At 30.5% G+C, this 16523-nt stretch overlaps 1 protein-coding gene across 1 annotated transcript; it reads left to right on the top strand.

Moving 5' to 3' along the window:
* Positions 1 to 10603: 10603 nt before the first annotated feature.
* LOC119608958 lies at positions 10604 to 14351 on the top strand. Its single transcript, XM_037963593.1, has 5 exons — positions 10604 to 10669; positions 10899 to 10988; positions 11247 to 11329; positions 13728 to 13858; positions 14052 to 14351. Exons 2-5 carry the CDS (start codon positions 10925 to 10927, stop codon positions 14164 to 14166), a joined length of 393 nt encoding a protein of 130 aa, XP_037819521.1. The 5' UTR covers positions 10604 to 10669; positions 10899 to 10924; the 3' UTR covers positions 14167 to 14351.
* Positions 14352 to 16523: the final 2172 nt, after the last annotated feature.

Here is a 16523-nt window from a genome sequence, read left to right as displayed (position 1 = left end):
TTTTAGGGTGTATTGTGTTTCATCGATGACCAAAGATTTAATTTTTTTGTTAAATAAGTCCTTTGACAGATTGGTCATTGAAACACAAGACGGAAAGATCGTAAACACAAGACTCTCTATGAAAAATACGCCAATAACTGATTAAATCAAAGTTTTAGTACACAGAAGGAAAAAGAAATATACACGCCTGGTGCCAAATTGACACCAAACTGTTTATAATTTTTCCATACCATCCGTTGTCAAAGTATATACATACGTACGTCAACACAACACTATGTAATGTTAAAAACATTGCAATAATTCGTTCTTGAAATCTGAATTTTATACACATCCGTTGTCTAAATGTTAACATACGTGGTAAGCTCACTATTGACAAACAATCCGTTGCCAATAGTGAGCTTACCACGTTTGTTAACATTTAGACAACGGATGTGTATAAAATTTAGATTTCGACAACGTATTGTTGCAATGTTGACAACGTTTCGTTGCGAGAATTCATTCTTGTTGATACATCTATTGCTGAGTAAACTATCGTTAGATGAGTATGACTCGAGTCGTTTCAAACCGATGATTCAATTCAGTGTTTTGTTAAATCAGTCCTTTGACAGATTGGTCATCGAATCACAAGACGGAAAGATCGGAAACACAAGTCGCTCTTTGAAAAATACGTCAATAAAGGATTAAATCAAAGTTTTTGTGGTCTTACAAGTTCCAATGTACCCGGGAATTCTTCCTTTTTGATACAACTATTACGGAGTTGACTATCGTTAGATGAGTATGACTCTAGTCTTCGACTAGACAAGCATAACCGGGAATTATAACATAAAATTTTTAAGCTTTTTAAGCTTCAGATAGGAACTTATAAACCCTTGAATTTCTTCTGTCGATTAACATTTCTGTATAGTTTCTTTGGCGCAATCGATTAGAATATCTGTAAACTTTCTCTGTCGCTGTCGTTTTAATTGTATTTAACACACTTTAATATACATCTTATAAGTTTTTTATTTTTTATAAAGTATATAATGATTTTTTTATTATATATACATATAATACAATAGCATGATTCTATAATTTCTGTGATTTTACCTAAAACCAAAAAAAAATTATGCATAAATACTAAAGAAAGAAAAAAATTAAATAAAAAATCAATAATATTAAATAATTTATAATGTAATTAAAAAATAAAAAAAAACAAACACCAAAATAATTTGTAAACTATTTTAATAAAAAAAATCCTAAACTTTTAAAATATAACTTGCAAAACCACAAAAAGTAGCAAATGAAGATTAAAAGCTTTCAAAATTAAACAAATTCTGAACTTGCAGCAAACAATGAAAAACGTTTTATAGAAAAAAAAAACAATTTCAGCAGTGATGGCTGGAAGTTCCTAAACTAAAAACAGAATTTAACTAAAACTTTAATGAATAAATTTAAAATTTGGCGAAATTGTTTAAATTTCTTCATTTGCTATTCCTTTTAAAACAGTGGTGCTTTTGACCAAAAAATAAAAAATTATTTTATTTTTACAAAAACATTTTATTCTCAAGAGGCACAATTTTATTTATTTATTTAAACGAATTTATGAATAATATATTTAATATTTAATATATTTTTTTTTTATATAAATGTATGTAATTTTTTGTTGTACTGTATTTATATATGGTTTATAATTAGTTCCTGTTTAATTGTTACACAGAAAAATTCTTTAAGCCAAATATATTTTCTACTGAAAAAGAATAAAATTCCAAATGGGCCAAATGGACCAAATTTTTAAATAAAAAATTCGCTCACTATAAGTAAATGTACTTAATTTGAATGAAATTACTAAAATTGTGAAACGAATAGGCCTTTTCGAAAATCTTGTTAATCCCTTTTTAGAATATATTTGAGCAATGATTTTTTTCTGTGTTAGTTTAATGAATTTATGTAAATTCCTTATTAGCCAAAAAATTATTAAAAAAATATTAATTATATTATAATTTATATATATATATATTTTATAATAAGTATGTATATTTTTAATTAAAAAAAAATAATAAAAATGAAATGTATTGTTTTTTTCTGAATACATGAAATAATAATAATAAAAATCTACAAATATGATATTAATAAATAATATAAGGAAAGATTTTATATATTCTTTAAAATTGTTAGGACAGACAGCAGAAAAAAATAATCAATATGTCTACGTCGTTACCGTTGTGAAATTTCGAAAATCGCTCTAAAATAAACATAAAGACTATAATCGTGCGCGCTCAAAAATATTAACATTTATAAACGTTAACGTTTTCATTTACGTCATTGTCTACAATGTTTACTAAACACAGTCTAACAGAGTGTTTCCTATCAATATTAAAAACCAACTAAATGAACCGTTATTTCAAATAAACGTAGTCTTACAGGGTGTTTCTTTTAAAATTAAAATTAATGATAAAACTAATGTTAGAGGGAACAATCACTTTTATTCATCGGTTTTGCATAAGGCAATTCGAAATTAGGGATAATACATATCATGAGTGCTATATTCGACTGTGCCGAATCTTATATCGGAGGGTCATATTAGGGTTCTATAGTTGAAACGAAAAGTCGACTTTTCGACTTTTTGCATTTTATGAAAAGTCGACTTTTCGCATTTTATGAAAAGTAGATTTTTCGACTTTTTTCATTTAACTAAAAGTCGACTTTTAGACTTTTCGACTTTTAGTATTTTATAAATAGTCGACTTTTTCCGACTTTTCGACTTTTTTCAACTTTTCATCTTTTTCCGACTTTTTTTGATTGTTTCCGACTTTTCGACTTTTTTGACTTTTCGATTTTTCGACTATTTTCGACTTCTTTCGACTTTTTTTCAACTTTTTTCGACTATTTTTTTACTTTTTTCGAGTTTTTTCGAATATTTTGGAGTTTTTGACTATTTTTTTCACTTTTTTAAAATATTCGACTATTTTTGACTTTTTTCTACTATTTTCGAGTTTTCGGCTTTTTCCGATTTTTTTTCCCGACTTTTCGACTTTTTTCAACTTTTTATGACTTTTTGACTTTTTCGACTTTTTTCGATTTTTTCGACTTTCCGACTTTTCGACTTTTATTTGCAAAGTCGAGTTATAGACTTTTTGGAACAAAATAGTCGACTTCGACTTTTTTCGACAAAAAGGCGATTGTTCGAAAGTCGATTTATAGAACCATACGGTCATATACAATATAAATAGATTTTATTAGTATTTGTTAACATAATTTACTAATTAATTACATTTATTCCAAATTTATTATTATTTATTTATTATGGTTCGATCCTTATAAAATTCGTTGCTATACTGACATTTTGAAGGAATTAATGATCGTAATGGCATTTTCTGAGGGGGACCTTATATGGAGCGTAGAGCCAATTATGAACCGATCATATTTGATCACATGATCCTATAAATCCTGGTTATGTCGTTGCTTTACTGGCATTTCGTAAAGCAAGTTCATAGCTTTCTAAGTAGGACTTTATATGGAGGTAGGATCAATTATGAACCGATGCTCATTAAATTTGACAGAGAGATTTTATTGTTCCTATAAATCCCGTCTATTTCGAATTTTGTGGCTATATTGGTAACTTGAGCATATCGAATTTAATCGCCATATTTTCTGAGGGGGACTTTATATAGGGGTAGAATCCATTATGCACTAATCCTTAGCCATTTTCTGAAGAGAAATTTATATGGGGTTAGATGAAATCGTGGAATTTGCTCATTTTCAATACCAGAAAAACTGCATCAACTTAAAATATTTTGTCAAAATTTTAGCCCTCTAGCTTGTTCCATTTGGAATCTAAAGTGTTTTCAGCAGACAGACAGATGGATGAATATGGCTATATCGTCTTAAAATCAAATGGGGTCCCATAATATATAGTTTTATGGGTCTTAGATCAATATTTCGATGTGTCACAAAAGGAATAACAAAATCAATATACCTATGTCGAATCTGAAACACATCCCTGTCTAATTTTACCCATTTATGTAAGTGATTTTCGAACAATGATACTATATGGAAGCTATGAACAATAATGGGCCAATCCGAACAAAATTTCGAAGAATGATTTATCGATCATACGATTTGAATATTTATTGTAGACTAATCCGGAAAAAAATTTGCAGAATGATTTGAATACTATAGCGACATCTCTTTTTGTCAATGTATGTGACCATTTAAGTTATTTTCAGAAGTGGACCTTCTATGAGTGTTATGACCAATTATGGACTGAACCGAAAAATATTTTTCGGAGTGATATACATACATATGTATGTATGTATGTATAGTATACATTGTATACACAAGACACATTTATTACTCTGATATCTTTGTTTCTTAATAAAGTATGTTCATTTAAGTGATTTTCGGATGAGGAACTTATACAAGAGCTATGACCAATTATGCACCGCTACAGATCAAGGTTAATAATATGATGTCTATTGATATTATATTAACATCTTTACAATTTTGCGATGATAATAATATTTTGGAGGGAGTTATTAACGATAAATCCACTTTCGAAATTATTTACCTTTGTCAATAAACTGATTGAAACCAATTATTTTTTTACAACTTTTAGATATAAATAATGATGGCGGCTTGCTGAGATAGTGTTGTGAATTAGTCTATTGATTAGCCTACAATAATATATATAACAGAACCTAGCCCCAACATAAGGCCCCTATACGTGATTCTCCTACGTAGGGTATAATATGGTCCAGAATACCTAACTATAATTTCTTACTTGTATTTTAGTATGTTTAATTATGTTCTAGACGTAAACAAAAAAAAAAAAAAAAAAACAACATAGACAGAATAATTTAGCATGAATTTTGAAGCCAATAAAAACTAAATATTATTTATAAACAAGTTATAATTGTTAATAAAAGTTTCCGTCTTCTATGATTAAACAGCATTGGCTCTACTGGAAATGATTATTTGATTTAATGATGAGTCAATAAATAATTAATAAAATTATGATGAAAGATAATTAAGAAATGGCACAGGGATAAATGAAGTAGCTGAAAACAATTAAAGATAACAAAAATTTATACATTTCATTAAAAATCGTCACGTTAAAGGAATTGCAAAACCTGATCTTAGACATCAATGATTTTGGATAGCTTAGAAGGTTTTATTTAGCAAACTATATACTAGAACATTTAAAATGATTTTTGGAAAAGCTCCATATATATGTAGGGTGCTGTACGGATTATGGACACATATTTAGAGGATCGGACTTTCTACAAATAAATATATTTAAGCGATTTATAAACTTTTGAATATTATTTTATAGGATGGGGAAGGGTTAAACTTTATGTCGAAAGATCTTCAGTAATACAGTTTTTTCTTGAAACTAGAACTCAACTGGAACCGAAGAATAACTGAACTAGATCTGAACTAAAACGGAAAGAGAACTGAACTGGAACTGAACTAGATCTGATCTAAAACGGATCGATAACTGAACTAGAACTGAACTAGAACGAACTAGAACTAGAACTGAACTAGAACTGAACTAGAACTGAACTAGAACTGAACTAGAACTGAAGTAGAACTGAAGTAGAACTGACTAGAACTGAACTAGAACTGAACTAGAACTGAACTAGAACTGAACTAGAACTGAACTAGAACTGAACTAGAACTGAACTAGAACTGAACTAGAAACTGAACTAGAACTGAACTAGAACTGAACTAGAACTGAACTGGAACTGAACTAGAACTGAACTAGAACTGAACTAGAACTGAACTAGAACTGAACTAGAACTGAACTAGAACTGAACTAGAACTGAACTAGAACTGAACTAGAACTGAACTAGAACTGAACTAGAACTGAACTAGAACTGAACTAGAACTGAACTAGAACTAGAACTGAACTAGAACTGAACTAGAACTGAACTAGAACTGAACTAGAACTGAACTAGAACTGAACTAGAACTGAACTAGAACTGAACTAGACTGAACTAGAACTGAACTAGAACTGAACTAGAACTGAACTAGAACTGAACTAGAACTGAACTAGAACTGAACTAGAACTGAACTAGAACTGAACTAGAACTGAACTAGAACTGAACTAGAACTGAACTAAAACTGAACTAGAATCGTTAGAAAAAGAGCATAAGTATACCAAGATAAAAACTGTATAATTTTTGCTTCACAATGTTAAAATTTTGAATTTTTTTTACCTCGTAGGTTATAATTGTGACGAAAAATAAATCCATCAAATATTTTTAAAGAATTCTCACCCTTTAGTTAGCAACAAAAACATATTTAATTTCCGTCATTTGAATTTCCTCATAAAGTCTTAAGGATTTTATTATGTATTCAATACATTTTCCGCAGAAATAAGCAATTACCACTCTTGCAACATGTTCCAAGTGTAGAGAAACATTATATATAATGATCTGCATTATGATCACGTTCAATTTAAGGAAACTAAGTAATGAGTGATTTATTCTACTGTCTACATTCCTTTATAATAAAAACATTGAAATACCAATGTTTAAAGAAAATCTATAATTATTAGAGGAGAAACAGTGACTTTGATAGTGGTGCTATGTAAAAGAAGTGCTTTTTGCAGAAATAAGATAAGCCACATGAGTTTGAAAAACATTTAAATTAACTATATTTAAAAAATTCTTAAATTAACAAATTGTGTTCTGAAGTGAACTTTGTCCTTCAATTTAAATTTTGAATAAAATTGATTTGTTATACAGTGTAAATATTTCTAAAAAATACTCACAAAATTTCTTCTTTATGTAGAACCAACGAGTTCTCTTATTTTAATACCAAATTAAAAAGTGGATCATGCTTTTATTTTAGTTTTTTTTTTACATTTCAACTTTCTTTTAATCTTCCATAACAATCTGTTAAAAAAGAAACAATTAAATAATTTATTTTTATTCCTAAACCAGTTCTTGAGGGCTTTTCTTATAATTTAGCTGTTATTTTTGCAACATTTTTATTTTTAGCAATTTGAAGTTTGATTTTTTTTTACAAAATTCTCTCTCCTCTTACCCAAACCTCTCAAGCGGTCTCTTTTCAAACGTTAGCTTTTGGATCTTGTTAACTGATTTCAGTAGTGTTAATTTTGTTGTTGTTGCTTTTATTTACGGAAAAAAATGTTTACGTATGAGGCTGTCGGCGAACAGTGGTTTCATTTTATAACTTTTGAGAGTATTTAGACAATTAACGGATTCTCGACGGAATTGAACTAGAACAGAACTAGAACAGAACTAGAACAGAAACTAGAATAGAACTAGAACAGAACTAGAACAGAACTAGAACAGAACTAGAACAGAACTAGAACAGAACTAGAACAGAACTAGAAACTAGAACAGAAACTAGACAGACTAGAACTAGAACAACTAGAACAGAACTAGAACAAACTAGAACAGAACTAGAACAGAACTAGAACAGAACTAGAACAGAACTAGAACACTAGAACAGAACTAGAACAGAACTAGAACAGAACTAGAACAGAACTAGAACAGAACTAGAACAGAACTAAAACAGAACTAGAACTGAACTAGAACTGATCTAGAACAGAACTAGAACTGACTAGAACATAACTAGAACAGAACTAGAACAGAACTAGAACAGAACTAGAACAGAACTAGAACAGAACTAGAACAGAACTAGAACAGAACTAGAAACTAACTAGAACAGAACTAGAACTGAACTAGAACAGAATAGAACAGAACTGGAACAGAACTAGAACAGAACTAGAACAGAACTAGAAAAGAACTAGAACAGAACTAGAACAGAACTAGAACAGAACTAGAACATAGAACTAAACAGAACGAAGACTAACAGAACTAGAAAGAACTAGAATAGAACTAGAACAGAACTAGAACAGACTAGAACAGAACTAGAACGAGACAGAACTAGAACAGAACTAGAATAGAACTAGAACAAGACTAGAACAGAACTAGAACAGAACTAGAACAGAACTAGAACAAACTATAACTAGAACAAAGCTAGAACAGAACTAGAACAGAACTAGACACAGAACTAGAACAGAACTAGAACAGACTAGAACAGAACTGAACAGAACTAGAACAGAAACTAGACAGAACTAGAAACATGAACTAGAACTGATCTAGAAACTAGACTAATGAACTAGAACAGAACTAGAACAGAAATCTAGAACAGAACTAGAACAGTAACTAGAATACATAACTAGACAGAACTAGAACGGCTAGAACTGAACTAGAACATGATCTAGAACATAACTAGAACAGTGAACTAGAACATAACTAGAACAGAACTAGAAACAGAACTATAACAGAACTAGAACAGAACTAGAACAGAACTAGAACAGAACTAGAACAGAACTAGAACAGAACTAGAACAGAACTAGAAACAGAGAACTAGAACAGAACATAGAACTAGAAGCTAGAACATGAACTAGAACAGAACTAGAAACAGAACTAGAACAGACTAGAACAGAACTAGAACAGACTAGAACAAACTATAACAGGAACTAGACTAGAACTGAACTAGAACTGAACTAGAACAGAACTCGAACAGAACTAGAACAGAACTAGAACAGAACTAGAACAGAACTAGAACAGAACTAGAACAGAACTAGAACAGAACTAGAACAGAACTAGAACAGAACTAGAACAGAACTAGAACAGAACTAGAACAGAACTAGAACAGAACTAGAACAGAACTAGAACAGAACTAGAACAGAACTAGAACTGAACTAGAACAGAACTAGAACAGAACTGGAACAGAACTAGAACAGAACTAGAACAGAACTAGAACAGAACTAGAAAGAACTAGAACAGAACTAGAACAGAACTAGAACAGAACTAGAACAGAACTAGAACAGAACTAGAACAGAACTAGAAAAGAACTAGAACAGAACTAGAAACAGAACTAGAACAGAACTAGAACAGAACTAGAACAGAACTAGAACAGAACTAGAACAGAACTAGAACTGAACTAGAACTGAAGTAGAACTGAACTAGAACTGAACTAGAAACTGAACTAGAACTGAACTAGAACTGAACTAGAACTGAAATAGAACTGAACTAGTACTGAATTAGAACAGAACTAGAACAGAACTAGAACTAGAACAGAACTAGAACAGAACTAGAACTAGAACAGAACTAGAACAGAATTAGAACAAAACTAGAACAGAACTAGAACAGAACTAGAACAGAACTAGAACAGAACTAGAACAGAACTAGAACAGAACTAGAACAGAACTAGAACAGACTAGAACAGAACTAGAACAGAAACTAGAACAGAACTAGAACAGAACTAGAACAGAACTAGAACTGAACTAGAACTGAACTAGAACTGAACTAGAACTGAACTAGAACTGAACTAGAACTGAACTAGAACTGAACTAGAACTGAACTAGAACTGAACTAGAACTGAACTAGAACTGAACTAGAACATGAACTAGAACAGAACTAGAACAGAACTAGAACAGAACTAGAACAGAACTAGAACAGAACTAGAACAGAACTAGAACAGAACTAGAACAGAACTAGAACAGAACTAGAACAGAACTAGAACAAACTAGAACAGAACTAGAACAGAACTAGAACAGAACTAGAACAGAACTAGAACAGAACTAGAACAGAACTAGAACAGACTAGAACAGAACTAGAACAGAACTAGAACAGAACTAGAACAGAACTAGAACAGAACTAGAACAGAACTAGAACAGAACTAGAACAGAACTAGAACAGAACTAGAACAGAACTAGAACAGAACTAGAACAGAACTAGAACAGAACTAGAACAGAACTAGAACAGAACTAGAACAGAACTAGAACAGAACTAGAACAGAACTAGAACAGAACTAGAACAGAACTAGAACAGAACTAGAACAGAACTAGAACAGAACTAGAACAGAACTAGAACAGAACTAGAACAGAACTAGAACAGAACTAGAACAGAACTAGAACAGAACTAGAACAGAACTAGAACAGAACTAGAACAGAACTAGAACAGAACTAGAACAGAACTAGAACAGAACTAAGAAACAGAACTAGAACAGAACTAGAATAGAACTAGAACTGAATTAGAACTGAATTAGAACTGAACTAGAACTGAACTAGAACTGAACTAGAACTGAACAAGAACTGAACTAGAACTGAACTAGAACTGAACTAGAACTGAACTAGAACTGAACTAGAACTGAACTAGAACTGAACTAGAACTGAACTAGAACTGAACTAGAACTGAACTAGAACTGAACTAGAACTGAACTAGAACTGAACTAGAACTGAACTAGAACTGAACTAGAACTGAACTAGAACTGAACTAGAACTGAACTAGAACTGAACTAGAACTGAACTAGAACTGAACTAGAACTGAACTAGAACTGAACTAGAACTGAACTAGAACTAAAATCGAACTGAATTAGAACTGAACTAGAACTGAACCAGAACTGAACTAAAAAGAAAATTATTTCCTCTTATTTTTGCCAACCAGCCCACTGTGCTTGTCGGCACATCTGCGTTTGGGATTTTTTTATTTTTCGTTTGTTTATTTCAGTATTTGTTTTCTTTTTACTTCTTCTTCTTCTTTTCTACTTCTCGTTGATGATTTGGCCATAAACTTCAACTTGAAGTTTGTATAAAGAATCTTACTCACCATGGATGAGGTTTAGTTAACGTTAGTCGATAGCTAGTGTAAGTTTGTGCGGTTAGAAGCTTCTAAATAATAAATAAATAAAAAATAAAATCACGAAAAAAGAAAACAATAGACAGCGAACAAGAAGCAGATAATAACAAGTTTGCTGCTTAAGTCTTTTGTTTTTTTGCTTAGAATTGTTATCGATCATCAGACGCGTTTAAATTAATTAATTTTTGAAAATAATTACAATATTTTTTCTTGTTTATTTTAAAAATCTTCTTATAGGTTTTATATTAAAAATTTAATTAAAAATGAAATTCGCTGTATGCACCTTGTTTTTGGCCGCTCTTTTGGCTGTTGTTTTAGCCGATTCTGGTAAGATCATGATGACGTTGCTTATAACATTTGAAAATAACAAATGAATATTTAAAATAATAACTTTATTTAAATTATTAATAAGTGGGGTGTGTATTATTACATCATCTCTATATTGGGTGAAAGGAATACTAAAAAATCTAACATTTAAACAAGATTTTTGGGGAAATATTATTTTAATTGATTCCTAGAATTATACGCTTTAATTAAAGTGATGTATATAGTATGGATTTTAAATTATTTTTAACATATTTTCAGATGCCGGTCATTTCATACCCAAGGCTTTCTATACCCTCGACTCTAATGGCCACAAATCGAATTTACATGCCGTCAATCCCCATGTAAGTTTATCGCTATTTTAAATTAGTTTTATTAACATTTGTTAGAATTATTTCTTTGAAAATAGTTTAAAGAAAACATAAAAAGTGTCATTTCTAAGAATTAAGGTTGTTTAAGTTTAAAAATCTTGTTTTTAATGCTTAAGTTAATGAAAATAGTTGTTTGTTTGGTAGATATGTATGTATGTATGTATGTATGTACTTCAAGTATAAAAGCTTTAAGTAAATAATAGCTGCGTCAATAAGAAATTTAAAGTGCTAATGTTTTTTTGGTTTCTTAATAAAAACCATTGAAAACAGCTTATTAGTGAGGTTTTGCTAAATAGTATTTAAAACAAATATTTTTTATGAAATTTTTAAGGGGTTTTCCCTAAATTCTAATTATTTGTTTAAATTACTCATTATGTTTACAAGTTTTAATAAATAAGCCTTAGTATAACTGTATTAGGGTAGAATATGTTGTTGTTGTTGAACTTGATTAGGCCCCTGTCTAATCAAGGTTTTATGGCAAACATATTAACAAAACCTGGTCTAATCCAGTTTTTTTTTGCAAAAATATTCAAATTTATATTTTGCACAAACAATATCTGATTATTTAATAATAATTAATTCGAGGCACCTGTTGATATTTTAAAATATTTCTTTAAATACGATTAAGAGCCTTATTTACGTATTTAAATAATAATCTCACAATTTAGGACTCATTCGAATATTGTATGGTGACTTGTTTGCTCACCGCGTAGTTAATAAAGTTACAGTGGCACCCGTGCCGGTATTCACCTTGAACCCGTCGCTAAAAACTGCACTTCCATCAAACAGTCTATCGGATACAAGCTAATATAATTTTTTCGAAATTAGGTTTATAGGGTATATCTCCAGTTTATGGATTTAAGTATAATTTGTATGCACAACAAATGGTTTATATAAAGTGTCATCAAACTGGTTTGCTCTTCCCTAGAAAAGGTTCTTAAAGGTTTTTGTTATATTTTCTTTACCATTAAACTCGGCAGTAGTAAACTAAGATCTAATACCAGAAATCACTTACCATGTCTGCATGTTATGATCAGCTTTATTACATCAGAGTACTCAAGAAAAATACTTAAAAGTTCATTCATTCGAAATTATCTAAAAATACCTGAGAAATAAGATGAACAAATAATAAAAACAATAAAGTAACTGAATAAGTAGTTAAATAGACAAAGAAAAGTAAAGTAAGAAAGCAAAAATAAGAAAACACTAGACATCAATTAACACATTTGACTTCCAGTTTTAAAGTTTTACACTGTATACCGGTAATGGGCAATACATATAATTAAAATTGTATGTGAAGTAGCTAAAAACAATGTTATTTTGAGAGTAGTTATAAAGACTAGAAACTCAATTTGTGTGTCTCACTTGAGTCCACCTGATTGCGGTGCCTAGTGGTTATAGGAGTCCTTTTAATATTACTCCAGAGTTAAACGGTTTGATTTACGAAATATGAGAAATTTATAAAATTCATCACAGATAGTTTCTCAAACACGAGAGAATGCAGAGCCAAAATAATGTTCTCTTCTGGTGAATGACGGACAGTAACTGAGGAGATAAGATATAGTCTCCTCTTCCTCCTCAGCAGTGTACTCGAGCCCCATTCTTCTGGAACGATTGCAGATAACACAGTGGACCGTTGCTTAACACTAAGCTTGACCTAGGGGCATCTTATAGAGTCCTAGTTAGTTAGTTAGTTACTTAGTAAGTTAGGTTAGTTAGTTAGTTAGTTAGTTAGTTAGTTAGTTAGTTAGTTAGTTAGTTTTTAGTTAGTTAGTTAGTTAGTAGTTAGTTCTTTCGTTCGTTAGTTTCGTTCGTTCGTTCGTTCGTTCGTTCGTTCGTTCGTTCGTTTCGTTCGTTCGTTCGTTCGTTCGTTCGTTCGTTTCGTTCGTTAGTTCGTTTTCGTTCGTTCGTTCGTTCGTTCGTTCTTGTTCGTTAGTTCGTTTCGTTCGTTCGTTCTTTCGTTCGTCTTTTCGTTTCGTTCTTTCGTTCTTTCTTTCTTCTTTATTCGTTCTTTCTTTCTTTCTTTCGTTTCGTTTTTCGTTCTTTCTTTCTTTTCGTCTTCGTTCTATTTCTTTCTTTTTTCTTTCTTTCTTCTTAGTTATTTAGTAGTTAGTTAGTTAGTTTTAGTTAGTTAGTTAGTTAGTTAGTTAGTTAATTACCTAATTAATGAAATACTTAGCTCGATATAAACGTCCTTTGCCCAATCTTTTACAGAATTTTAAAATTTAATTATAAAATTAATTTCGTATAACGTACCAACGTTCTTTTTGATTTGAAACTACACATATTTTTAATTTATTTATCCTCTTCATTAATTGTATTTATTTACTTATTTATATAATTATCATTATTATCCTTATTCTTCCTATAGACTGCTCATTACTTGAGACGTTTACGTAGACAAGTCACCTCAGTGTCTTCATCCTCTTCATCGGTTACTGGTGTTGATGGTGTTACACACTTCACTTCACAAACTTTGAACGCTCATGCTCCTGAAGTAGAGTAAGTAAACAATAAATATGAAAGAATATATTTTTCAATCATATTTTCTTAATTGATTGCAATCAATAAGATAGATTGTGATTTCTTCAATTATTTATGCCAGTTGGCAGTGAATTGCAATTAAAATACTGATGTTTATGTTTATATTTATTAACGATTGTTATTTATTTTTCTTCTTTTTCTTTTAATACAGTTTTTCTAGCCGTTTCGGTGGTGTTCCTGCCACTACTGGTCATGTTGTGCAAACTACTGGTGTCATCGATCACACTGGCAAAGTCTACTACAACACTAAAGAAGGCCATTTTTAAATTAAAACTTAAATCGTAATAATCGATTTTTAATTGTGTTTATGTTTTTTTAATTTAATTTTTTTTTTTTAATTTTATAAAAAGTCTTTATTTTTGATGTACTTTGCATTTGTAAATTATTCCTATTTGGTTTGTAACGTAAAAGAAATGTGTAAAATAAATTATGATTTTATTAATGTGTAAAAGTTGTTTTTTTTAACTTTGTAGAACATAAAAGTATTTTTGTGGCTCATTGTGGCTGAATTATTTTGAATGAAGTCTTATGAAGTAACTCTAGACAGGGCATAATTTGGAAAAAGGTTATTGTTAATACCAAAATATTTTGGGACAAAGCCACCCAGTAAAAACTTACATTGAAACGTAATAAGTTAAAAAAAACATTTTAACTCCTTATTTTAACATCGGCAATGACATTTGATGCAATTATGTTTTTGCCACTTTCGCTTACAAATAACTACTTAAATAAGTACTTACAAATAGGAACTCAAAAAGCTGCTTAGTCAAATAATAATTTTCACACAGCTGATTAGAGTCCGTACTACTTTTATTTCAGCTTTGAAACTAAAGATTTTTGTTCAAAATTTGTCACCTATGGAACTTTATATAATGGATACTTCCCTATGGAACAGTTGTGAAACCAATTCTTTAAACAATGATATGGATTTGATTTTTCACTTTAGGAACTGGTTATACTGAAGCTTATTAGGAAACTGATCTAAAACTAGTTTAGTTCTGTTAAGTTTAGAGAAACCGTAAAGAAATTGTTATTAACGGAATATTTTTAAATTATACGCTTATTAATCGTCAAATAAGTATTTGTCAAATAAACCGATTTAAACAAAATCCCGAATATTTGAATCTCTTAATATGTAGACGATTTATTGTCTAAGCCTTAAGGTATACAATGAAATATTTTAGTGAAGGTACTTTATAGGTGTAGTTGAAAAAAACATATGTATGTGTTGAAATAAGAACGAACACTAGAAAACTAACTTAAGTTAGAAAACCAAATTTTTAAAAAATATTCAAATATTTGATCAATGTGAACTTTATTAGTTACTAATTTTCTTTCAATACTTGCGTGTTTAGAAAAGAACAGCTGTTTCGAAACAACCGAAAACAACTAACAGGAATAATAAACCAATTAACTTATGACAACTTTTACTACTAGAAGGAATGAAACAATATGGTAATTTGAGAATTTGAAGTCAGCAAAGGAGCTATCGGAAATTTCCTTTACAGAAAAGAAAAATCAAGTATCTGAGGCTTAGATTGATAATAGCTCTTTTGCTGCGTTCAATGAATAACAAATGTGCAAAAGTGTCAAGATTATTAGATGTAGAAGTTAAAAGAAACTTAATAGAAGTTAGATCTTTACATTAATAGGAAGTATGAAATGTGGATCACCATTAATTTATAAATATTATCCCTGAATTAAGACCCTTTCTAAAGTCTAAAGATGTTTAAATACTTTAACACTTGTTATACTCTACATCACCATAGAAGTAAGGGTAATATGGGTATGTGCTTTTTGACTTAGGGCCTGATCAGCGAACCATATAATAATAAACCTACACCGGCTATTTTCTGAGGTCACTTAGGTATCTATGCAGTGGCTGTGGCCTAAATCGGTTCATATTTTAATTTGTTCAAGATTATGTTACGAGTCGTGATTCAAGTCTGAGTTGGGAAACACCTTTCGCGTCATCGCCATTATTTCATAAGGACGGTAAGGCTTATGTTTGTTGTTAAACTTTCGACAGAATTGAGTCTCACTCGTACTAAATTAATGGATTACTTCTTATACGGTCCGACACTCAAAATTAGGCACGAACCGGATGATATACGTTGTAGGACGGTGTTATAACTGTTTCCAAGTTATGCATTGTTTGCATTTAACTCGTGCTTTCGTTTTACCTCAAAGTGAGGTTATGTGTATAATTGGTGGAGACCATATAAGATTCAGGATATAACCTGATGGAGACCATATTTTTGATTTAACTGCAACTTCCTATATAATGGTATATGTCGTTTGGTGGGGTTTTCTCTGGACAAACGTGTGAGTGAGTGCTTGATGTATCGCCATCCTAGTTATAACCCCCAAAATAAAGATTATGTTACCTTAGAGTGCAGCCCACACCTTAATGACTTCAATTGAAATCTAAATCGGAAGAACAGAATGTTGGTTAAAAGTCTGATAATATTAATTTTTCGGAATAAGTTTGGCTGCCGAAACAATAGAATCTCTCAGATGAGTGACTGTGGGACACAATGTTGGGAATAAGTTGATGAGTACATCCTTAAGAGAGAAGGTGTTTCATGAGTTTTCTCTAGAATTTGTCGGATGAAAGAGTTTT

The sequence above is a fragment of the Lucilia sericata genome, unplaced genomic scaffold, assembly GCF_015586225.1.
Source record: "Lucilia sericata isolate MDLA Ls3-8-SP2 unplaced genomic scaffold, ASM1558622v1 Contig000902F_arrow, whole genome shotgun sequence".
NCBI classification, from domain to species: domain Eukaryota; kingdom Metazoa; phylum Arthropoda; class Insecta; order Diptera; family Calliphoridae; genus Lucilia; species Lucilia sericata.
This window is presented reverse-complemented; position numbering and strand designations above follow the sequence as displayed.

Excerpts from the sequence above, each read along its gene's own strand:
- LOC119608958 (XM_037963593.1), top strand. The coding sequence starts at position 10,925 with ATGAAATTCGCTGTATGCACCTTGTTTTTGGCCGCTCTTTTGGCTGTT. Across the intron at positions 11,330-13,727 it reads TACATGCCGTCAATCCCCAT|ACTGCTCATTACTTGAGACG; the intron begins GTAAGTTTATCG and ends TTCTTCCTATAG. Across the intron at positions 13,859-14,051 it reads GCTCATGCTCCTGAAGTAGA|TTTTTCTAGCCGTTTCGGTG; the intron begins GTAAGTAAACAA and ends CTTTTAATACAG.